The sequence below is a fragment of the Helianthus annuus genome, chromosome 13 (genome assembly GCF_002127325.2).
Source record: "Helianthus annuus cultivar XRQ/B chromosome 13, HanXRQr2.0-SUNRISE, whole genome shotgun sequence".
Taxonomy (NCBI): Eukaryota; Viridiplantae; Streptophyta; class Magnoliopsida; order Asterales; family Asteraceae; genus Helianthus; species Helianthus annuus.
In genome coordinates, this window is record NC_035445.2 from 167,719,898 (window position 1) to 167,745,275 (window position 25,378).

Here is a 25,378-nt window from a genome sequence, read left to right on the forward strand (position 1 = left end):
ACACATTCAGTCAAAATCAAGCATTGAATTTATTTACCGAGACGTAGAATTGCTACAACATGTTCATAGAATTTCCATGAAATTGATGCCCTAATATGATTCTACACAAACCGAATGAATGAAAAACATAACTTAAGTTAAAAGTCTTGTAAATTAAAACCCTAATTTTAGAAAGTGTTTAAACGTGTTCAGAAAGCTTGAACCTGTTGTTCAATGATTTGCATCGCTGATAGCTTCTTTTGTAGATCCAATATATATGCCTGAGGACAAATTATTCAATAAATTGTAATATTAGCCATTATAAGACGCACTGAAACATAAAAAAAATCTAAAAAATAACCGGAGGTGGCAAACATGAATGGGTTGGGTGACATCAAAATAGGATTGGCTCAGACATGTATATTGCACAGGTCCCCAATTTTAATTGTACATTAATAAAGCTCAAGTTATAATATATTCAGTTAAATTAACAAAACTCCATGTCAAATAAAATAACAACACAGAACAAAAGTATATCCGATCAAATGTGAAACCGGTTATCAACGAACACATCAATGGTAAATATCAAAAACCTACCCATATCAGTGTAACACAATGGTAAATATTAAAAATGTTCTTCAGGCATTTCATCGAACAACATGTATAAACTTTCCTAGTCACAAGATTTACCAAAATCCTCTGTCCCCATCGCATTCCAATCATTTAAAAAAAAACCTTAATTTGAACAAAAAATGATGGAGAAGAAGATAATTGAACAAAAATTGGGGAAACACCTTACACTAATTGACATACCTTGATTTCATGAGCCAGAGAGAGCGATGACCTTCAAATCGACAACTTTGATGGTGCGATGACATCAATGCTTCAACTTTCAGAGAGGAACTGGGAGATGTGAATACGAAAACAAAATAATTGTGAAAGATTGTAACCTTGAAATTACCTATACCAAGAATAAAGCCGCAAAGGAAGAAGCAAAGGAAGAAACTTAGGGTTTCTGTACTATGAAAAGGGAAACAATAAGGAAAAAGGAAAGATTTATTTGATTGAAGAGAGAGACAGGGTGAAGAAACGTACGTGAGAAGGAGAAGAGAACATTGAATACGAATTGAAGAGGAAGGAAAATAAAGAAAATTAGATTGGCGCTTATTCTCAATTATTAGGCCAAAGAGAGTGTCCACATCATCAAAATGATTGGCTAAGAATAGGCCATATGTCCTAAGAGAATTCATTTAGTATAATAGATAGATTATGGCATGAATATCATCATGAATAGACACTTTTACCCTTACACACTGCCCATCACCTGGTGTAAATGTAGTAGGACTCTTAAGAATATAGACTTGATCATAATGGATTTTGGTTAAAACTTGAAACTTTTATTCAGGTTTAAAACGGACGGTAAAACATATCAAACATACAGAGCACTTATAAAATTAATGGCTCTTCTACATTCACAAAAATCACCATATTATTACCTTAATATAAAATTAAACTAAACTACGATTGTTTGTAGTGAGTTCTACAAATTGTTATGGTCAAACTTTTTTTCTTTTTGTCTATTATTATTGTCTAGCATGATCTGGCTGGCAGCCATTATAGGAGTAGGTAGTGATTAAAAGAAACCCACTTGTATATTTACATAATATTTGATGGATTAAATTATTACAATGAGGATGGCAATATTTTGTCACATCCTTATAATATTGTACAAAAAAAATATAATATCCATTGGTGATCATAAAAATAAGACGTGAATCCAAGGGGTGTAGAAACAAATAAGCAAACAAATTTGGTTTTTCTTATGGTTAATCATGTGGGTGTAATTTTTTTAATGGCAAATTTGGATTAGTGACAGATCATTTGAGTATTATCGTATCACGAGCGAAACCACCCGATCATATCCATCTCCACTATGCATAATGCCTGGGGTGGATCTACGTTCAATCACCAGGTTCCCAGGAACCCAGTTGGTTTAAAATTTTTAGTGAAAACATATATAAAAAATTGAAAAGGAACCCATAAATAAATTATGGGTGAACCCATAAACATAAATCTCTACTGATCCGTTGGTTAAAAACGTTTTTTCTTAACCTTACATCCTGAGTTTGAATCCTCTTTAAGTGCATTTTTTTTGTTTCTTTTTTAAGTTCTAAAACTCATTTAGGGTTAACCTAAAATAACAAGGCAGTCCACAATTCTTAGCCTCTGCCCTCTGCACTTCTCCATCAACCAGCCCTTGCCCCACTCCACTGGCACCTACAGCCATTGCCCATTACCCCAAAGTCATCAGCCTTTTCGTCATCGTTACCCCCAAGGCCCCACCTCCATCCAACTCCGGCAGCCACTGTCGACCTTCCCTTGAATATATCTCACTCTCAGGTGTTTTTTCTATAACGATTTCTCTCAATTTGCTAGAATTGTTGCTTGATTTGTTGATTATTGTGTGTAAATTTTTGGAAGTTATGACTATGAAATCTGGTATTTAGTAGTATTTATAACTATGAGACCCATTGATCTACTTAAAAAAACCATTAAAGAACAACTCATAGCATCATATTCAAATAGTGCTATTGGATTGAATAGTGTTGATACATTTTGTGTGGACGCGACTCGGCTCGGTTCGACTCGGCTCGGTACGGCTTGGTTTCGACACGGTTAGGTCCGACTCAAGCCCGACGTCACGACATTTCTCCGTCGTGCGCCTCAGAGTTCGACACGCAAAGCACGGAGAGCCGCGAGCATTCCCGAGGCGCCACATCACCATGACATCATCATGATGATGTCACCAAGTTTGACTAATCACTTCAAATCTTCAAATGTGTTTTACGTAAAGAAGCATGGCCATTCATATCAACACAGAATGCATGATGGGCCATTAATGTTGGGCCTAAGCTCATTTCAACGAAACAAAAGGGATCTTGACGAAACAAGTTTGTTTCGTAAAACATGATCCAATTTCGTCAAATATGATGGTGATTCGCCAAGCTTCTGATTCGCCAAGTTTGATTCTGTTTCGTTGTGTTGTGTCTATAAATAGACTGTCTGTGGATAAAAAAAATAGAACACATAGAGAACACACAGAGAGCAAACACACACACACGAGAGTTTTAGAGAGTTTGCAAAACACATTTGTAAACATTGCTTTGTAACCGAACCTTTCATACGTATTAATACAGTGGTGTTAATCGGTGAATATTGCGTGTCGTGTATTTGCGTGTTCTATCTCGGTTTGCCTTTCCGGTTGGATTCCGCACAACCAGGTTGGTTAGTATACAAGGATTAGGCGACTAGATCCTCCTAGCCGGACCTACAAATAGGAATCGTCAACTTTTTATTAGTCTACTTTGAACGCCAAACTGGAGATTTCAATCAACAAATGATCCCTTCTTAGCAAGGAACTAAGGGCAGGAACAACAAGAAAAACGAACAAAAAAAACCCAAAGTCTACAACAACATCAAACACAAAAAATAATAATAATAATAATAATAATAATAATAATAATAATAATAATAATAATAATAATAATAATAATAATAATAATAATAATAATAATAATAATAATAATAATAATAATAATAATAATAATAATAATAATAATAATAATAATAATAATAATAATAATAATAATAATAATAATAATAATAATAATAATAATAATAATAAAAAATATATATATATATATATATATATATATATATATATATTATAGATTTTTAAAGATTAAAAACCCAATAAATATACTAGCCCAAAAAAATTAAAAGCCCAAAAAATATTCAGCCCAACTTAGAGTTAATATCAAAATATAACCCTACATCCCTATTCCTAAAACAATATTCACATAGTCATAGTTTGATTGTGTGAAGATCTGCATATCGCCGCTCCACAAACACACCAAAATCTAACCCTAAATTTCTAAATTCCTTTTTTTTTTGAACGGCCTAAATTCCTAAATTCCTAAATTCCTAAATTCCTAATCATGATTTTAGCTATGTATTACTTTTGTTAGTAAAGTGTTGGACATGTTTTAATTAAGTTAGGATTTGTGTTTGTTGAACGCAGCCTTATAATTCAATCGAGCGAAAACGATCCGCTCGATTTTTTTAGGATTTGATCGATTCAAATTCAATCCGAGCATGAGCATCACTTTTGTGCTCGGTTTTGCAAATTCGATCCGATCGGATCGAATCGGTTGTAATTCAATCCGAGCATGAGCAGACCCTCGATCGGATTGGATCGGCTCATGAACACCCCTACTCAGGATGTAAGGTTAAGAAAAAACGCTTTTAACCAGCGGATCAGTAGAGGTTTATGTTTATGGGTTCACCCATAATTTATTTATGGGTTCCTTTTCAAATTTTTATATATGTTTTCACTAAAAATTTCAAACCGCCTGGATTCCTGGAAACCCAGTGATTAAACGTAGATCCACCCCTGCCAGTGTACATTTAATGTATTCCTTACAATTCAACTCATGTTTATAGATTCCCGGCAACATTTATTTAGTTGTAATTTGTAAGATACATTCAAATAGCTAGGAGGGACCCATCTCCCAAAATATCAAAGGCCTAAGTCAATTTTCAATATTTGTTGTTTAGACTATCCACAATAACAAACCTTAAAAACACTAAAAAACATACCAACTCAGCTGCCACATCATAAAAACATCATAATAAAAACACACAATAACAAAATCTAAAAACATCCAAAACCAATGTCACCTCATCATTATTTCTAATAAAAACTTACTTTTTTTTTAACATTACCACCCTACCCTTCCACCGGGACCCACCCTCTAACACAACCCACCACTTCTCATTTTTTCTTATTTGTGTACACAAATGATTCACAAAGATGGGTGGTAAAAATGAAGTCCACAATAGCTAAAAACAACATGCATGTCCACATAGGCTTTAAAAATGGGTAAAAATCTCCTATTGGGTAATTAATACTCAAATTATATAGTCTAATGTATTCAAAAGGAAGGAGACTTTTAAGGTCAAATCAGTTATTCCATAAATCAACCAAAATTGAAAACAAATTTATCAAGATTTAAGACTAAAGTTAAACTTTCACAGTTAATAGAATTCCTGAGAATCAATTATTGAACAAACTAAACTCAATTCATAAGACCCTACAATTTCACAATTTGCAATTTGGTTACAAGCAACGACATGTATTTATTAAAAGAGAAAAAAAAAATACAAATTCATTCATATTACCGGCAACCAATAATTCCTTTAATCATAAAAATCAAATGCAGAAGACCTCTTGCCGACAAAAACGGAAAAAAGTGTGGCTTCACTGAGTTTTGACTTTTGAAGTTTGACCATTCATTCATATTGGGCTCTTCAAAGATAACGTAATTGTTATCATTTGTGGGCTAAGACCATCCCCATTCTCAGTCCAGTTTAATCCAACCCAAAGGTCCCAAATCAATTTTTTGTTAAATAAAATATCTTATGATTATTTTTATTCCAATAAATAAAATTAATTTTTATTTCACAGCAAATAAATTATTGTTATAAATATCATAATCAGAAAAAGAAAAAAATAACATTTATCAAATGCTCAATAGATAAAGTATATTAAAAATTATTTTTTAATAAAATTTAGTTCATTTTGAAAATTGGTTAATTACAGTTGTATTTTATTAATAACTAGTACTATATTATAACATTCTAAAATAACAAATATATTGAATGATTAAAGTAATGTGGTTTGTTTTGTAAAAGATTGTGGGGCTAGCTCACTTGGTAGAGACTTTTACCTCTTAATGAGAGGTTCTAGGTTTAATCTCAGACAAAAGTAATTTATTTGTAAATATAGGGTGCACTTTTAAGTTTTACACCCATTAACATGGTATAAAGAGTGATTTCAATTTATGGTTATTTAAGGTGAAAATAACTAATTTAGTCAACTACTTGTCTTATTTTGGTTATGAAAGTAACAAGTTTCCAGGGACAATCAAAGTAACCCTAGAATTTCACTATTTGCAATTTGATTAAAACAAATTCGTTCATTCATATTACCAGCAACGACATGTAAAAAATAGAAATACATCATTAGCAAAGCATATGCTGGTATTTTTTTATCCTAGCAAACAGAGCATTTGAAATATTGCAACATTTGTATTGCTTCACTTTTTTTATTACCTCGGGCTTAATGCTCATTTACCAAAAAAAAAAAAATAAAAAATCAACGCATAAAACTCTTGAAATAGTTTAATTAGAAAAATTAGACCAAAGGGTTTGCGGGTCGTCCCCTACCCGTCCCGGGCCGTCCCCGGTGTCGCACACCGCCCCCCGGCGCGTCCCTCCCGTCTTCTCTAAGACGTTAGAGACGAAGCAAAGTGGTGGGCCCCCATATGAACTTCTCTCTCTCCCCTTTATTAAATATATTAATATTATATTATGGGTTGGGTAGTCTTGGGTAGTCTTCCACACCCTTGGGTAGTCCCTAAGGGGATGGCCCTCCACCCTTGTTGAGGTGGCGCCTACGTGACAGATGGCCTCTTTGAGGACTAATCTCACCATACCCTTTTGTCTTAGGTAATCACCGAAATAATACTTCTTTTGTTGACACACTAAATATTAATAATTGTTTTATAAACAATTTTAGACCAAAAAAAAAAAGCTAAGGGTCGGCGGCCCAGCCCATTCCAATTTGAACCTCAGACTCTCCTAACTACATATAACCATTTTGATTAAGTAAAAATATGAGAAATTGCTAAATATATGTATGCAGGGTAGAGTTTGAAAATTTTGTAGTAAACGAAACTTTACAAGAAATTGCTAAATATATGACTGGAAATACACGTTCTTGTAAAATTCTCAATGAAAATAATGTAATATGCTGCTTTGCAATGATGGGGTACTTTGAGGTTCTGCAACATCAGTGTGTATAAGTTTCAGTTTTGAGAAGCTCGCTAAGATGATTTGTGAAATGGCAAATGTTAAAATTTCTTATCCAGTGTTATTTATTTTTTTTATTTTTTTTTTATTTTTTTGATTTTTTTTTATTTTTTAAGTTTTTTAAGTTTTTTTGATTTTTTTTAATTTATTTATATTTTTAGCCTATCATGCCCAAATCCATCTTGACAAAAACCCATCTTGACCTAAACTCATCCTAACCCATTTCTTCATAAACCCATCCTAACTTATTACCCAAACCTGCCCAACCCACCCATTTTGCCACCCCTATGTGTATATCACACATTACTTGTTGTACCATACATAAAACATCTATTACAACATTATCAATCAATTATGAATAACCCCAATCCATGTGCAAAAACGAACAGTACTGTCCTACAACTAGCCTTCATTCATTTAATATGTGAACAAACACGAACAAGAAATTTCGTTCGATAAGTAAAACAAAAGAACATGAACGGAGGCTATGTTCGTTCCTTTTTTTCATGAACGTTCGGTAATGTGTTCATTTATGTTCGTTCGTTTAAAAGTTTTTTTATGTTATATTTTTATTTATTGCCTTTAGTTTTTAAAAGTTGAAATCATAGTTATACTATACGCCTCCGCCAACATCCCTCATTTGATTATTTCAATTTTAATTTGTGTTAAAACTTGACAAACTTCCTAAGTTTTGTGTTAATTATGTTAAGTATCTATTTATTTTTGGTGGATTCTTCATAGTAGTCTTTCTAATGAAAAATGCATATTGTATTTTAAATGAATATATAACGTTCGTTTGTGTTCAATTATGTCCATGAACATGTGTTTGGGTTCGTTTGTTTTTGTCTATGTTCTATAAGCGTTCACGAACAGTTCATGAACATTAATGAACGAACACGGACAAGAAATCTCGTTTGTACACCCTGTGTTTTACTTATGCTGACATATTTACACCCTGTTTTATTAAAGTTGTCTTCTCTGGCGATATTCCGACCACCGGAGCAAAACCTGCAACTCGTCTTCTCCGGTAAGTCGGTAACCACCTACTGCTACCACTCCGAACACCGTAATTTCAACTCGTCTTTGTTGTCTTCTCCGATATCCTTGCTCTATGTTTCTTCCCCTGAAAATTGTTGCAGGTTAACTTGGGGAGCAAGTTAAATTACACGAGAGTATGCACCTATATTACCTAGAAAAGATAAGTTCCTTACGGGTATGAAGAAGATCATTGGTAATTTCCAAAGGATTAGAGATTGCAGAGTGGACAACTGGAGAGTGAAGATCTTCAGGCATCAAAGTTTTTGAATTGTAAGTCTTTACATTGTTTGTTTGACCAAGAACTTACTTTGAAATGATCTGTAATGCTTTGTTAATTCCTATGTAGATTCACTTTATTAGTTCATAGTTTTTGATCATCAAGAACATCGATGGTTGCATAGGGGAATTGTTACTCTGGAACATCTTATTTTGTTATAATTAATCTTTATTAGGAGTAATGTGTATGCAAGTATGGATATATTTCTGATGTGTACGTTAACAAGAGAGTTTTGTATCAATTGGGTGTATAAACACACAAGTAGTAAATGATTAATTTGATCGGTATCAAAGTGCATAGAATAGGGCCTATATTGTGTTTTGCTCTGGTGGTTGGAATATCGTCGGAGAAGACGACCTTTAATAAAACAGAGTGTAAACGTGTTAGCGGAGGTAAAGCACAGGGTGTAAATGTGTTGTTTCCTCTTTATGTCTTTTTTATTATCAGAGGCAAAAGCGTCTTTTCACTTTGAGGGGGGTACATTGATGCGATCAGGAAACGTCAGGGGGTAAGACATCAATATTTTCAAAATAGGGGGTAAGGGTGCCAATCACCGCTAACCACAGGGGGTAAAATTGCAGTTTACTCCACATTTTATTTTCCTTTTTATTTATTGGAATAAATTATGTGAATAATCTATTAATACTTCAAGAACTTCTGCTATGAAATTGTGTGCTTATAATAATAATAATAATGCTTCAAGACTTGCTTTGATTTCTGCAAATTAATTCAGGTTAACTCTGTTGGAAGCTAATTAGATATCAAATTTGTTTGGATTTTTCTGTGCTTTTACTTTTAAACACATTGGTGCCGGTTATTAGTTGAGGTTCAAAGTCTTTACTTTGGGCTTATGCTATTTTATTTAAATTGGGTGTTGTGGTTTAACATGGAAGGGAACGCTACCCACGTCACTGCGACATAGGCAACGGGTTTTAGCTAACCCACCCTTTAACTATCACGTTGTGTGTGTGTATGTTTGAGTGGCGTCCCCACCCGTTTACAAGGACTGGCGCCCATTAATGCCTTAGTGAGCCATCTTTAATGCCCTGATGCCGATAAATTAGTTGATTAGCATAGGTTTCGTTCCTTATAGTCATAGCCCATAGGAGTTGATATCACTTCTTTTCTGATTCACATTATATCTGTATGCCCTGCCTTGTTCCATATAACGTTTTATCGGAATCTTTCGACACAACAGTTTTGTGATAGTACTGTGAATATCGAAAATGTTGGTGTTAAATATTGTCATCCATATATAGTTGGTAAAATGGGTGGGTTGGGTAGTGGGTCAAATGGGTTATTATTTTTATATGGGTCCAAACAAGTCGTAAGTGTCATTATAATAATATATTCTGTCTAAAAGTAAAGCGATTTGAGAGGTTTCATGGATTTGAATATACTTTGGACGACTTTATTACCCATTCAACTTGTTTCCTTTCTACACAGGCTGTAAAATTTCACCCATTTAACACCCATATTATCACAAACACATTCTGATTTCACATTTTTTATATTCGTGTATGTAATCATGCAATACTGGTATATATATATATTCTCTTGGGTAATTCACAGAAAGGTCAATGGAAGAGTCAACTGAGAGAAGAGAAAGACTAAAAGTTATGCGAATGGAAGCTTCACAGGAGGATGCAACTTATAATAATGACCATTCAGCTGTTAGTCTCTCAAACCCGTTACTTGAATCCACAACTAACTCTGAAACTAAGGCGCAGACAACTTCTCAAAGCTTTAACTATTACACCAACCCATTGGCTGCGTATTATGGGAACAAGCACAGGAGCCAGGTCAGTCCTCAGCTATCACAGAATTTTTCATCCACTCATCCACGTAATACCATATTACCATATTGTTATCACATAATTTTGAATTTCTTTATGCATGCTAGTTCATTAGTGCTATGATCTTTATATTCTTAGTTTCTCTTTTTGAACGTTAAATTTTACCTCTTGACATGACTTATTGCGGATTAAACAGATAATTATTGAATCTGTGCTTAGTTAATTGACCTTTTAAGAGGATTGGACTTGAGGCACATAACTTTTAACATTGTCACGAAACAAGTATGAAAAAATTAAAATTGATGCTCTGTTTCTATAAGGTTGCAATATGAATATCAAATGGTTGATCATGTTGTGCGAACCTAAACGAGTCGGTTTTATCCACCATCTTAGTCAAATTGTATTATTGCAACAATATTCTTTATTTTTGAAAGTGATTGATTTAGGAGGGTTTATGCACTTCAATTACACTTTGGGCAACTTTCAGTTTTGTTTGACCCGTTTCCTTTTAAGTTCCAATCCATTTAAAAAAAACATTATTTTACTCATTTGTAACTGAAATTTACCCAACAATAAGTAAATGAGTTGAAATTGCCACTTCTGATACAACAGTAGTTTGATTTTTTTATATTCATTTTTCTTTTATCTTTGGCATGCATTAAATTGCCTTTCTTATTAATTTACATAATTTTTTTTTGGTTCAACAGGTTTGCAGACCAATGAAACGTTTCCCTCACCTTTCCTTCAACCCCATATAAACCACTCGCCAAATGCACAAATGCAACAGCCACAGGGATCCTATGCAAGTTCTAATCATGCTTATTCATCTAACCCACCACAAAGTAGCTCTTTAACCAACCCGAGTTGGAGGAGCAATAGTCCTCACCCTAGAGGTTACTCTGCCCCACAAGGTGTCGGTTTTCCTAGCCCGCAAACCCACTTCACCAGTGGTTCAGGACAAGGCAGCTACCCTAGTCTTGGCTCTAGTCTGTATTTCACCAACAGCCCTGGACCCAACTTCAAGAATAGTTCCCATTTTGCCAACAGCCCAGGTCATGGTCCAGGACGCGGCTACCTTAGTCCTGGACCCAACTTCAGGAATAGCCCCAACCATGGCTCGGGTCAAGGAGGGTACCCTAGCTCAGGTCCAAGTTCCGGGAGAGGGAGAGGCGGTGGGCCTGGATAGGGTGGAGGGCGAGGACGGGGCCATAATCATGTATCTGCAGAAGACCGGCTCGATCGTTTCTACAATAAGTCGATGGTGGAAAGACCCTTGGAAGTTTCTAGAACCTGTAATTTGGAATTCACTCAAAAAGCAGTGGTTTCCACCTGTTAATGCGAAAAAACCTCGAGTTTCAGAATCTCCAAGAATGTCTAGTTCACAACCTAGCCTTGCTGAAATCCTGGTTGCGTCTTTAAATGAAGCTACAGACGATAAACCCAACGCAGAATGATACGGTTCAAGCTAGATATCCTTAGGCTTGATTGTTACCCTTTTAGCATGAATCGCGCACAGATTAGTGTCCAACAATGTATGCTTCAGCAGGATCCTGGAGGGCAGCTATAGCAGAGCGCTGAAATCATAGATGTGTTTTGAAATCCTTAGCGATTTCTATCATGAGCCTCTGGAACGGAAGTTCTCTGATCAAAAGGTCAGTACTCGTACTCTTCTGATACTTCCTGATTCTGCATCTGTGTGGCTTTTTTACTCCTCTGGTGGTTGATATCACTTCTTTTATTTTTTCCACATAATATCTATGTGTACCTACCCTGTTGCATATAAAGTTTTAGGTGAATCTTTCTACTAGACCTGGCAAACGGGTCGGGTCGGGTCGAGTCATGGGTCAAGACGGGTTCGGGTCAAAACGGGTTTGGGTCGGAACGGGTTCGGGTCAGAACGGGTTCGGGTCAGAACGGGTTCGGGTTGAAACGGGTTCGGGTCAAAACGGGTATCGGGTTGGGTCGGGTCGGGTCAGTTTGGTTAAAAAATGCTTTTTTTTTTTTTTTTTAAAAAGAGACAGATTGTACATCAAGTGGATCTATCTTCACCTCTTCATAATATCATCTTTGCATCACTGATTAAATAATGTTTTATGATATCTAAATCTTCATTAGTAACTAACTAAAACAAACCCTGTAATACAACGGTTTTCAACCTAAACAAAAAACTAAACTTAATATCTGTAACCACCAAATCAAATCAAGCATGGACCCAAAAACACTAAATTTATACATTTAAAACACATGTTAAACTAAAAATTTAAAAACACCTCATTACTAAAAAAAATTTAACCCGGGTATAGTACACAGTTTTACGATCGGGTATAGGACTAGAATTACCAAAAGTAGACTCACTGCTATCTCTAGTTTAAATTAAACAATCAAAACTAGTCTTCTCTACAAACAATAAAAGTAACTACCACTATTTACAGGGCTTTGCACATAATCTAAACAAAAATGCCCAAACTAATCACCTAACTAAAAAGTCTCAATGTGCCCCCATAAACAAATATCTGAGATCTTCAGCTGTTAAAGGAGCGGTTGATGTTCCGCTTTGATCTTCACCGAAAGCGGAAGCAACCATTTTCCTCTTCTCGTCCTGCATTCACCAAAAAAAAGAATGTTTTTTAAAACAAAGTGATTGTACATCAAGGGGGCAATTTTGTCGGGTTGAAACGGGTCCGGGTAGGTTCGGATTGAGTACGGGTCAATACTTTTTGACACCAATCCATGCTTATTGGTCGCAATTCTAATAATGGGGCTGAAAAGGTTAAGATATAGCATATAAAAGACAGCATTGAAGATCTGGATGATAAAAACAGTATATAAAAGCACATTTAAAATGTCTATAAAACAAAATGTGGCCAGTTATACAATCATATATCAACTGTTCCGAAACATGATATCAAAATTGCTTTCAACATCAATAGACATACTATAGATATTGCGCTTAAGACTTGATTGTTTCAAGACTGAGTATAAGTGTACAACAAAGTTGAAAATGACAGCTTAAACGACATGTGAATCAACTTTAACCAAACAGTCAAACACTAAGCAGGTTTTGTAGCCAGTTCTTTTCACAACAGACATTCAATACAATGGGCACATATCACAAGTAACCCACAAAATAATGTTCAACAAATACAATAAACAAAAGGATAAGCTAAAACTTAAGACAAATCACCTGTCTCAAACGCCTAGAACATTCAAAACTTGCTCGATATTAGGCCATTAAGTAGAAGGAAATCACCTAGCTGTACTTGACTCCACTATACTAAATGTAGCATTAAAACTGCATCAATATCGATTTGGGACCATTTCATAAAAAATGATTTCAATTACCTTTTCAAACAATATTTTAACCTAAAATTACAACTTCTCTAACTCAACATCACAACTTATTGTTGAGAAAATGCAAAGATAAAAAAATGGTCAAATCATTTCCACAAAGCTGTGTGTCAAGCACAGAGGATACATGGAGAATTCAATAACCAGTGCTCCAAAAGATCAAAAGATCTAGTTCATATCAAAATTTAAGAATGATGATGGATATTCATATCAAAATTTAAACTATGAGACCAAACTTTCATATCAAAGACACTTTAGGAGACGTATAAAGCAAAACCTTATACTTTCTGCAACATTGCAACAAGAATGCTAAAAACAAATAAGATAATAATCAAACCTTAATGCCGTTGTTTAGTATTCTTCACCCATTGTTCAGTGTTCTTCACTTGTTTGAGGCCCTAGTAACGATAAACTTCCACCTAGAGAGTGCCTGGTTAAGCGAATTGTTGCTCGATTTCCATGGAGTTGATTCGTTGAAGGTGGTCACGCACACAAGGCAACATCGATGATGAAGAATTGAAGATGATGTTCAGTGAATCAGTCTTCTTCATGGTGAATTGAACTATTGAAGCCTTAACCCGTGGTTTCGTCCATTAAAACCTAATGACCCGGATGACCCGCTATTCTTGTTTAATCGACCCAATATGGCCCGTAGGGAAGAGTTTTTAATTTTCGAATGACCCATTTTGACCCCCTTGTCTAAATTCTTTTACCCAAAATAACCCATTGTCTAAATTCTTTTACCCAAACTGACCCATATATTAGCTTATGGGTCATTTGCCCCCTCTACTTTCTACACTACCATTTTGTAATATTACTGTTTAAGTGTGAATACCGAAAATATTGGCGTTAATGCTGTAACACATGAGTACCAGGTTTGAATGTGTAAGGTAATTTGGGTTTATCTGAAACATATATAAGTGCCCATGTTATGACTAAAGACGGTGATTTTCTTACTTTTCTTGTTCGTGATGAATACTTTGTGAAAAAATAGCAATATGTCAACTACCATTCTTCATGTCATGTCGAACACCTAGTATGCTAACATCTTCATAGAGGGCTTTTCATCACCTCTCTTTAGCGAATTTCGTTAAATGTTCAACTTCGGCTCGTTCATAGATCGAATTTGAACACTTGGTAAAATGATTGAACAGACCAAAGTAACACCCTTGGTTTCACAATGTTTTGTTATCCGCTTTTAGAATAGGCTGGTTTGAGATTAAATTAAATTCGGATATTTTTTTGAATGCAATATTATTACTTGAGTAAATTACTGTTTTGGCCCCTGTGGTTTAGCCAATTTAACTCTTTCAGCCCAAAAATGAATCTTTTAACATATCCGAGCTCGAGGTTGCATATTATAATGGTTTTGGCCCCTGACACTAACTTTGTTACTTTTCTTCAGTTAAGTGTAAGAGTAATTAGGTAATTATATACCTTAGGGGCTGTTTTTGATATTTACAAAGTTCTTTTAATATTTAAGGGATTAATGCAATTACTCAATTTTTTTATTATTTTAACGATTATTATTTAACAAAACATGTTTTATATATGCAAATAAATATGTATTTTCATTAAGCGTTTGTTTTTTATAAACGTCATTTTAAAATAATTTCTTTTTTTTAACCTTTTTTAAACCGTATTGTTTTTAAAATTATACATTTTTAAACCGCTTGTTTATTAAAATCATTCTTTTTAAAATTGTTTGTCTTTTAAAGTTTGTTAAAACGATTCATAATATACCGTTCTTTTTAAGATCTTTTTTTAAATTTTTTAAACAATTCATTTTTTAAGTCGTTAATTTTTTAAAGTGTTTCTTTCTAATTTTAGAACCATTTTTGAAATCGTTCATTTTTTAAACTTTGAATTCAGTTTACTTATAGTCGTTAGGGAAAAAGAACATAAAAAAAATGAACGATTTAAAAAATCAAAGGAATTTAAAAACGATCGATTTAAAACGAAGGAGTGGTTTAAAAAACGAAGATTAGAAAAAGGACGTTTATAAAAAAACAAAACCTTAGAAAAAATAAGTTAACAAGTGTAAGGTACTAAAAAACACACGAATTTAATAACTGAAAGGTTAAAAAAATAACGAATTTTGAATAAACAAACGGTCCAAAGAAATGGAACATTTGGAAAAGAAATAAACCATTCTATTTTTTTTTGAAAAATGAATGATCTTTTGCAAACTTTTTATTTGAATATTTCTAATTTTTTTTTGCAAATCTTACATTTCTTTTGTTTTTTATACATGTCGTTTTGTAAAATTAAAAAAAATGAATGACTTAAAAAAAGTGAGTTGTTTAAAAAAATTTAAAAAATAAATGATTTTTAAAAAGAATGATATAAAATGAAGTGTTTAAAAAAACTTTAAAATACAAATGACTTTAAAAATAACAATTTTAAAAACTAATGGTTTAAAAAGGAACAATTTTAAAAACGATAGATGGTTTAAACAAAATGTAAAAAAACAAATTATTTTTTAAAACTAATTTTATGAAAACAAACCGTTAATGAAAATACATATTCATCTGTATATTTAAAACGCATTTTGTTAAATAATAATCGTAAAAATAACGAAATAATAAAAAAACTTGAGTAATTACACTAATATTCTCTTAAATATTAAAAGAACTTTGTAATTATCAAAAACAGTCCCTAAGGTATATAATGACTAATTACCCTTACACTTAACTATAAATAAGTAACAAAGTTAGTGTCAGGGGCCAAAACCGTTATAAAATGCAACCTCGGGGTATGATATGTTAAAAGATTTCTTTTTGGTCTGAAATGGTTAAACTGGCTAAACCACAGGGGCCAAAACAGTAATTTACTCTTATTACTTTCAGTGTTATTAACTTTCTAAAGCTGTTTTGTTTATTTTTCAGCTTACAGATTGCAATAAGTTAATTTAGGATGATGCATGCATTTAAATAGACATTTGGCTACTCAGCCCTTTCATCTTTTAAGTACGTTTAGATTAAATACACCACTAATCATTCATTTACAAGTAATCGGGTCGAATTTGCCACCTCTAGCTATAATTGAGTTTCAATTGCTGAGTTGTCACATATGGTTTTATAGATCGTTATTGTATTGCATGCTGATTTTTTATTGTGAACTATGAAGCTTACTTTTGTTGTGGTAATGTTACACTATAAGAAGAATTCACACCTTGATCTGAAAATATTGAAACCATACACCTCTTTTTGGATGCGTTTTGACATGCTTATGTTAGAAGTTGTAAAATTTAGATAATTAAATGACCAAAACTGACATTTAATTTTTGGGAATAAGTAAGCTTTTTTGAAATGAGTGTACTTGATCATATATTTGATTTTAGTTTCATTCTGACTCAATCCAGTCGAAACCTTTTGAACCATTTGCATCGTGCGGGTTCCTTCTAGTGTATTATTATACAACGCCTTAATAATTTGTTTGTCCTATGTTACATTCCTAATATCTAGTTAATTACAGTTTTCGTCCCTATGGTTTGTCAAAAATCACTATTTCAGCCCACTAGTTTAAAAATTGCGATTTCAGTCCCTGTGGTTTCACTTTCGTAACCATTTCAGTCCCTGTACTAAAAGAATAAATGGATTGAAATGGTTATGAAAGTGAAATCACAAGGACTGAAATGGTTACAAAAGTGAAACCACAGGGATTGAAATCTCAATTTTTTAACTAATGGACTGAAATAGTGATTTTTGACAAATCACAGGGACGAAAACAGTAATTAACTCTCGCTATTTTTTACATGACCACTCACTCTCTGTTCAATCCAGATGGGAAAAATGGTTAAGTCATCAGTCAACATCAGATCAAAAACAGGGTACTCTGTTTTGGTCATCGGTGCAGCCGGCTTCGTCAGAACCCACATCAGCGCCGCCTTGAAACGACTGCGTTTGAAAAAAGGGCTCGTCAACAATTGTTTGAAAAAAGTGGGATTTTATTTGTGGAAGGGGGCATAATGATGCCGTTTTGCTGAACAAACTCTTTGAGGTACTAAATGGTAATATTGCTGGTTTTGTTAGTATTCTTGAAGTCTGTAAAAGTTAGGAGTAAAGAGGGATCTCAAACGTCATGGTCTTCATTTGAGAACTGTGTTCTTGTTAACTCGCGCGAATGTAATTTTTATGTAGCATTATTATTGTAGGATTCTTGACCAACAAAGCAAGTTTATGTGGTTGAACTTGTACCGTTTCATGGTATTCAAATAAATACAACACATTAGTTTGAATGTTTATGATGTTTTCTTGTTTAATTTCTTGATTGGAGTTTGACTTGCTGTTTTTTTTATATAAATTTCTTGATATGTGTTTGGTTTTTGTGATTTGATGACATATTTGACTTTTATGTTTACTTTTGTTCTGTTACCTCATTACTAGCATCTAAAGTTATTATCGTAAACTAAAGTTGCAATAGTATTGGGTATCAAACAAGCATGTCATTATAGTAGTTGTGCATTCTTACTATCTAAATCGCATTCACTAGTTGTAACATAAGTCTATTAATAACCTAGGACAATATTATTGTAACATAAATCGCCCTCATTAGTTGTGCATTCTTTATAAGACATTGCAACATGAATGAATGGATACTTTTCGAGTTACTACCAAGAGAATTACATCTTTCCAGGATACAATGTTGTAGGGAGATCGACTTTGTGGATCACAATCAAACTAAGACTTAGCGAATACCCTAGGTTCATTACTAGCTAGTTTGCAATGAAATATTAGTTAATCAATATGTCAAGTATCACTGTTTCGTCGTCAATTGATTGAACAAAGCAATAAATGAGAGAAGAAGTGAAGAATCGTTCTAAGAAATAGGTACAAGTTAAAAAAAAATGTTTTTCGTTTTCAGCTTCTAATTTCTATTTATTTTGAAATTTAATTGTCAATCAAAAATTACATCGAGAAGGTAAACGGGCAACAAACTACACCACCACCCCTTTTTGAATAGCAAAACTAAGTCTTTTAAAACTACATCCATAGATCTCAGGGTCATAACATTACTGTGCGTGACCCTTTGAACTCGGGTAATTAAAATCGAATGTTTTGAATACATAATGTAAAGCTAATCACAAATCACAATTGAAATTCAAGACGATTTCCTAGCTATGCAAGGTTCTGTGACTTGTAAAATTCCTTTGAAGTTTGCACAGATAAGTTCATGCACTCACTCTCAACTACTTGAGATAATAAATTCAATGCGGACTCATGTTTTTGTTATCTTGTTGAGATGTACGAAATTGACAAGTGACAATTACGTATAACATCCTCTCAACCGATTGTCTTCGTCAAATGATAGGCTAACACGTGGCATCTCTTCTTCATTAGCGAGACTTCATCGATCTTCACTAGAGGTAACTTGTTTCAGTGGTAAGTTCCTTTAATCTTCATCAGATGGTAACTTGACATCATAGGCTAGTTCCATAATCATCATTAGTGGTAACTTGCCATTAGAGGCAAAATTCCATTAATTCTTCATCGGTTATAAGTTCCAATAAAAGGCATGTAACTTAGATCATGAATGAGAAGTGCCATCAGACGCAACTTGTAACCGCTCCAAGGGTTCCTTGAAATTAACAGCCTAAAAAACAACGAATAAATATCTAGTTAAAAAATCAAGCCCTTTTTTTACAAACGGTTGAAATTAGTTAAAACTGCTAAAATTGGGGAAAACCTTGAGTTCAAAATTGGAGCTCTAGACGTCAAAATTGGGTGCCGAGAGTCAGAAAACCCGCCTATAGCATTTGTCCATTCATGTGGCTCGTTGAGGCGTTTGTGTCCGTTACTTATCCCCGTATAACTTCAAACGTAATGAAAGTTATGCCCTTTTTAGCTTGAACCGTTTTCCAGTCCACTTCCGTGTGTCTAGTTGCACCAAATACGAGTATGCTAGATCATGGATCAACTCTGTATCATCATCAATGTGAAGATTAAGCATCATTCTGTACTTTGCACTTTTGTTTTCAATCAGCTTGAAAATGAAAGAACTTAACTAAATAGAAGCAAAGATCTTAATCTGCACACACGCAGATTCTTAAGCCAAACAAATTCTTTGTCTCGCTTGTGTTTCTGCATCATAACGGTAAATCATGTCAAAATCGTAAACAAACAATATACATTTTATGATAATCTAGATACTTTTGCTTTGGTCATATGACAGAACTTGAAGGTTCACTGTTAAACCGGATCACATTAAATTTTACATATCAAGGGTTTAGATACATGATCTAAATGAAAAAGAAATGATCGATATGGGTTGTATTTTACTAACCTGCAAAGCTGGAAACAAAGGAGCTTTCTGGATGAATGCAACAATGTAATGAAACCATCTATCTGGTTCGAACTTATCAAACTTGACCCTTACTATTCCATATGGCTGATAAGGTACACCATCCCCTTTCTTCACCTCATAACCAACAGACAACATCATCACCTGCAAAGCGTATAAATCAGCATCTGATGGTATTGTTTCCACCTAAACATCACCTGCAAAGCGTATAAATCAGCATATGAAAAGTTGCCAAGTTTGTAATACTTCACTTTTTTTAATCAACTTTAGAGGATGTAAAGTTACCCAAAGTGTATTTTTAAAAAATAACAGCCTTGAAATTGATTTAGTAAAATATTCGGCTATCATTGAAATAGTACTTCTTTTGTTGAGACGCTAATTATTAATAATTATTAATTTATACCATTGGAACTGCAAGATGGTCTTGATAGTTCCGTTGAAATATGCATGAAGATACTGCATCATTTTCAGGCTTTCTTCACTCACACCGTTTGTAAATTCTACAACATTTGTGACATCGTTTCTCATTTTTGTTGTTCTTTGATTTCTGTTGCAGCCTTATTTTGAAGCATGTAATTGACCCAAGTTAACGCAGTAGATGTAGTACCCTTTCCAGCAATTATGATGTATCTTGGATCTGTTTTGTTGATTTGAAGAAACCTTGATAGATTTTATTCTTTCTTTAACTGCAATTTTAAAAATTCAAGGGGGTCAAACAACACTCTTTGATGTTAGAAAACTAGGGGTTTAAAAAGGTGAAACTCTTTCAACGCGACCCAAACCGATTTGTATCAAATATTTTACTTCATAACCGGCTTACGACCGAACCGATTTTGACTCAAAACGGTTTTAACCAAACCGAGCTGGTTTTGCTAAACACCCAAATGAACACTATGAATTATGTTGGGCTAAATAACATTCCTTAATTGTAAACAAGTTGGGCTTCCAACATTAAAACAGGCCCAAACTAGAAAGAAACCAGTAGCCAAAACATTGAAAATAAATAATTAGAGGTTTGACGATGTTAATTGTTACCTGACGGGTCGCCGGAAAAGCTGTGATGGCTTTATAAATCCGATATGATGTGTGAAGATGGTGGTACGGTGTCGGTGATTTGGTATTCACGACAGGAAATCTGTTTTCAGTGCCTACAGAGAAACAAGAAGAAGAAGGTAAGGATTATTTATTTAAAACAACGTCTAGCAATAATTATTAACTGATATTTAATTAACATGTATGTACCTTTCTTTCAATTAGTCTTCAATTGTCGATGCAGGGGATATGAGAGATGAGGGGCCAGTAGTGGGAGCCTCTTCCTGAACACCTTTCTTTCAATTTTGGGCATCCATTAGGTATTCTCAAACTCAAAAGTGAAGGTAACAGCGTCTCTGGTAGATCGTTCAGCTTTGGGCAGCTGTAAATGGTGAGATGTTGAAGGGATGTGAGGTGTTGGAGTCCCGTTGAAAGTGATTCCAGATTATCAAATCCAGTTATGTCCAGAGATGTAAGAGAAGAAGGGAAAAGGTGGGACAACTGACTAAAATTCCTCACATTGGGTTCACCATATAACGTTAGGTCAACAAGGGAAGTTGGAAAATTCAGATCCCCCCACTCTGATATGGGCTTCTTCTTCAACCCTTCTAGTGTAAGTGAGCACAATTTGGGAGGCCAACGCCCACCATGAATGGAAACATCAATACCTGGACACCATCTGATTTTCAGATCTTTTAACAAGGCGAGATTCTTTAGCTCAGGTAATGACACCAGACGTTTACAATCACTAATTGACAAAAAGGTGAGGTTTGATAGCTGAAGCTCTGGAAGTGACACAATATGTGGGCATCCTATTATATCCAGGCTGGTGAGGTGAGTGGAGTTGCTCAATTCACTGATTGATCTTAGATTTTCCCATGTATCAATATATAGGGTTTCAAGCATTGGCATGCTTGTGTTGTTGATTTTTCCCTCAAGTTTATCACAATTTTCTATACAAAGTGATTTGAGCTTATTCCCTCCTTCTTTTGGGAGGTGGACATCTGTAATAACTGAACAATCAACAATTCCCAAACTCTCAATGCTATTTGGACAGCATAAACGCTTTATGCTTCTACAAGAGTATACATGCAAACTTCTAAGAGAAAACAGGGTGCTGCTCCCAAAATTGTCATCCTCCTCTTTCTCTTCTAAACTTACCAAACCTGAACATCTCAGTAAACTCAATACCTTTAATCTCACAAGAAGCTTACTTGCCTCTGTTTCTGATTCCCACAAGTATTTTATTTCATTACATCCCCCGATTCTTAATTCTTCAACTTCCTTAAGATACCTTATAACCCCTCTCCACACCTCATATGTAAGCCCTGAGATAGAATCTATTTCCAACTTAGTGACTGATGAAGCTACCTGAACCAGACTTCTCAACACACCATCACCACATCCCACTATTTCAAGAACCTTGAGTGAAGGCAGTGCTTGAAGTGAGACATGAATCAATTGTGGACAATTCTTTACATAAAGCTCTTTAAGGCATGGAAACACTGCTGCTGAACTCTCATTTATAGTTGACCATCCCTCCCATCCAGACATATCTTCAAATCTTAGAACTTCAAGTGAACGGAAGGCGTTAACATCATTTCCGGTTAACTCCAAACCTATGATTTTAACCTCATCCATGCCTTGAATCTTCAACCTCTTAAGAGAATGGAGCAACCCAAACGGGGGTAGAGATGTGCATTTTCTACAACCACGTATTGACACATTAACCAACTCATGAAAAGAGCGATCACCAACCCAATTTGAAATTTGTGTTCCCCCGTATGACACGATTGAAAGCGTTTTCAACGTATCACTATTAGGTTTCAGCTCATTGAGAACTTCCTCTTTAAGTGTATCCATCCGTGAGCCGTCAAACACATCAACCCATTGCAGCTCTAATCCAGTAATCTTTTTTAGAGATAAGTTCGCCTCCCGTGCATGCTTTGCGCTTTGCACTTTGTGCAGTCCCTCGATGGAAACTTCCCCATGGAGATTTGTTAATCCCTTGAGCTCATTTATTGCAAAGCCATCATCTCCTTCAATGATGATCTTGGTGAGAGTTTGAAGGCTTTCCAATTCACCAATCCCCAATGGCAGCTTCTCCAACGGAGTACCTCTTATGTCAAAATGTCGTAACCTTTTAAGATTTAAGAAGCTTTTAGGCAGCTTAGTTAAAAACCAACACCAAGAAAGAATCAATGTTTGTAAATTATAAAGGTTGCCAACATTCTCCGGTAACTCTTTTATATTAGTTCTAGATAAATTAAGATACCGCAAGTGCTTCAAACTACCAATGGAATCCGGTACCTCACTTATTTTAAAATGACTTAGAGAAAGGACCCTTAACAATGTTAACTCTGGAAGTAAGTCATCCAAAATCTTAGAGGATAAGTAACAATAGCCCCAACCTTTATCCACACCGAGAGATACTGCTAAAAATGTTCTCAAGCTTTTGGTAACCTACATACTCCTCGCGAGTAAATGACATATGGCGATACTTTGCCAAAGCTTCTGTCTTTGTCTTCTTATGATTGTCAAAACTTAGAAAAAATTCTCCGGCAACAAAAGTGGCCAAGTCATTCATCAGATCATGCATGATAAACAATGATTCATCATTAGGTGCATGTTGGAAAAATGACCTTGATAATAAAATTTCAAAATATTCACGGCCCAAGCGTTCTGGTGACTTGGATGGGTTCAAAAACCCTTCTGCCATCCACAATGATACCAACTCCTCCTTGTCAAACAAAAAGTCTTTGGGGAACAAGGAACAGTATGCAAACAACTGCTTCAAATCTGCAGAAAGTTCATGGTAGCTTATCCTAAGCGCCGGAACAATCTTATCACTATTTTCCACATCTTTACCATTTTCAGTGGAATTACCAATTTCTACATCCCATATCTCACTATTCAACACGTCATCCCAGTCTTCTCTATCTGTTTTTGTCCTTAAAAGCCTTCCAATTGCCTTTAAAGCCAAAGGCAAACAACCACACTTTTTCACAATACCTTCACCTTGCGGTTTAAGTGCCGTGTGCGAGTCGAAGTTATCTACCCCCAATGCATGTACTGCAAATAAACGCAATGCATCTTCATTCGACAAACTCTTGAGACGGTCTACATTATGAAAACCTATCTGTTTGAGCAATTGCTCCTTACGAGTTGTCATGATTATCCTACTTCCTGGAGCACATGACAGAAATGGGCGAACTAGGTTTTCCCAATCACCATAGTTTTCACTCCACACGTCATCAACTACTAGTAGAAATCGTTTGTCCTTAAATTGCTCAGTGAGAGCCTTTTGAAGCTGATTTAGATCTTTAAATTTCTTGTTTTCTTTAGTCACATCTTGAAGGATAGCATCAGTTATCTTGAAAATATCAAAATCATCTGAAACACAAACCCATACCTTGGGTTCAAAGTGATCCTGCACCTTTGTATCATTATACAAAAGTCTAGCGAGAGTGGTCTTTCCAACCCCACCCATACCAACTATAGGTAAGACGCTAAAGTTATCCTGAGACGACCCCTCATCCCCCAACAACTTTTTAAGCAATTGCTCTTTCTCAACTTCTCTTCCCACAACATCGCGTTCTGGCAAAGAGGTTTCGCTTCTTCTACTAGTATTTCTTGGCTTTTCATCAATCTTAAGCAAACCTAGATCCGTTTTTCGTTTTTCTAGATTTTCTAACTCTCTGTTAATACTATCTAACTTGGGAGACAGCCTATGAGTTAGTGAGAAATTTGTGCAGCATGATGGGATGAGCTTTCTTACCTTGCTGGTGGATGCTGCAGGCTCCTGCAGGGTGAGCTCACGACGCATAGCTTCAGTCGCCATGTCGTCGAGTACGTCGTCGATATCGTAAGCCAAATGTTGGAGAGCATTCAGCCATTCTTTGACAGATTTATGGGTAACCTCCTTCTGAGAGGCATCGGTAAGCAGATCTTGGATCCTGGACAGTGTGGTCTTCAACTCCTTGAGCTCGTTGTGAATACCCTGAGCACGAGCAATTCGCTTGAAGGCTTCATCGGTCATCTTCTTAACAAGAACTTTGAGGAGTTCATTTGCAAGAGTTTCAGCCATGGTTAGTAGTGATTACTTAAACTGGGAGCTCTGTGTGTGTGTGTGTGTGTGATAGGGATCTGAATGAATTGATGAGTGCACAGATCAAACAACGATTGAAACTGTTGTTTATAGTGAATTCTGCAATTTTTTTGGTCAAACTTTTTTTTTTAATCTTATTGTGATTCTTCTGGCTGGTAGTCATTAAAAAAACCACTTGTTTATTTACTCGAGAGGGAGTAGGTAGTCATTAGAAAAAAACCACTTGTGTATTTACTTGATATTTGATGGATCACATGTGTTCCCAGATGAAACAATCAAATATTTATGGATTCTGGATTCAACCACTGAACCACATTTGTTCTCTTTATTTTGTAAAACAGTGAATTTCATATCATACACGTTTTGTTCTTTAAGTCTAATCCAGTTAGCTTTTCAGTTACATTTGGTCATGTGCTTTGCACATGAGGGCATTTTTGTCAATTCAAAGGTAAGTTCAACGGCAGATTTACAACTCAAAGCTTCTGCGACTTTTGAATTGACAAAAATGCCCTCATGTGCAAAGCACATAACCAAATTTAATTGAACAAACTAACTGGGTTAGGC

The 25,378-nt window shown here is 34.9% G+C and overlaps 3 protein-coding genes and 1 long non-coding RNA gene across 4 annotated transcripts; 1 reads left to right on the forward strand and 3 right to left on the reverse strand.

Moving 5' to 3' along the window:
• Nucleotides 1-9,807: 9,807 nt before the first annotated feature.
• On the forward strand, nucleotides 9,808-11,209 carry LOC118485935 (protein SICKLE-like). Its single transcript, XM_035982468.1, has 2 exons — nucleotides 9,808-10,072; nucleotides 10,731-11,209. Exons 1-2 carry the CDS (start codon nucleotides 9,808-9,810, stop codon nucleotides 11,207-11,209), a joined length of 744 nt encoding a protein of 247 aa, XP_035838361.1.
• Nucleotides 11,210-12,297: 1,088 nt separating this feature from the next.
• Nucleotides 12,298-13,968, reverse strand: LOC118485542. Its single transcript, XR_004876579.1, has 2 exons — nucleotides 13,709-13,968; nucleotides 12,298-12,622 (listed from the first exon to the last, which is right to left on the reverse strand). It is a non-coding gene; the product is annotated as an uncharacterized LOC118485542 (long non-coding RNA).
• Nucleotides 13,969-18,306: 4,338 nt separating this feature from the next.
• LOC110900310 (putative disease resistance protein At3g14460) lies at nucleotides 18,307-23,105 on the reverse strand. The gene is made up of 6 exons (XM_022147211.2): nucleotides 20,917-23,105; nucleotides 20,710-20,822; nucleotides 20,078-20,360; nucleotides 19,657-19,871; nucleotides 19,060-19,454; nucleotides 18,307-18,966 (listed from the first exon to the last, which is right to left on the reverse strand). The coding sequence occupies exon 1, from the start codon at nucleotides 22,567-22,569 to the stop codon at nucleotides 20,935-20,937; it is 1,635 nt and encodes a 544-aa protein (XP_022002903.2). The 5' UTR covers nucleotides 22,570-23,105; the 3' UTR covers nucleotides 18,307-18,966; nucleotides 19,060-19,454; nucleotides 19,657-19,871; nucleotides 20,078-20,360; nucleotides 20,710-20,822; nucleotides 20,917-20,934.
• On the reverse strand, nucleotides 22,242-25,085 carry LOC118479245 (putative disease resistance RPP13-like protein 1). Its single transcript, XM_035981745.1, has one exon. The coding sequence runs from the start codon at nucleotides 24,791-24,793 to the stop codon at nucleotides 23,120-23,122; it is 1,674 nt and encodes a 557-aa protein (XP_035837638.1). The 5' UTR covers nucleotides 24,794-25,085; the 3' UTR covers nucleotides 22,242-23,119.
• Between the last annotated feature and the right edge of the window lie 293 nt (nucleotides 25,086-25,378).

What these genes read in the sequence shown, in the direction of transcription:
- LOC110900310 (XM_022147211.2), bottom strand. Translation starts at nt 22,569, where the DNA reads ATGGATACACTTAAAGAGGAAGTTCTCAATGAGCTGAAACCTAATAGT.
- LOC118479245 (XM_035981745.1), bottom strand. Translation starts at nt 24,793, where the DNA reads ATGGCTGAAACTCTTGCAAATGAACTCCTCAAAGTTCTTGTTAAGAAG.
- LOC118485935 (XM_035982468.1), top strand. Translation starts at nt 9,808, where the DNA reads ATGGAAGAGTCAACTGAGAGAAGAGAAAGACTAAAAGTTATGCGAATG. An exon ending in TTTTTCATCCACTCATCCAC is followed by an intron (nt 10,073 to 10,730) that starts GTAATACCATAT and finishes TTGGTTCAACAG; the next exon opens with GTTTGCAGACCAATGAAACG.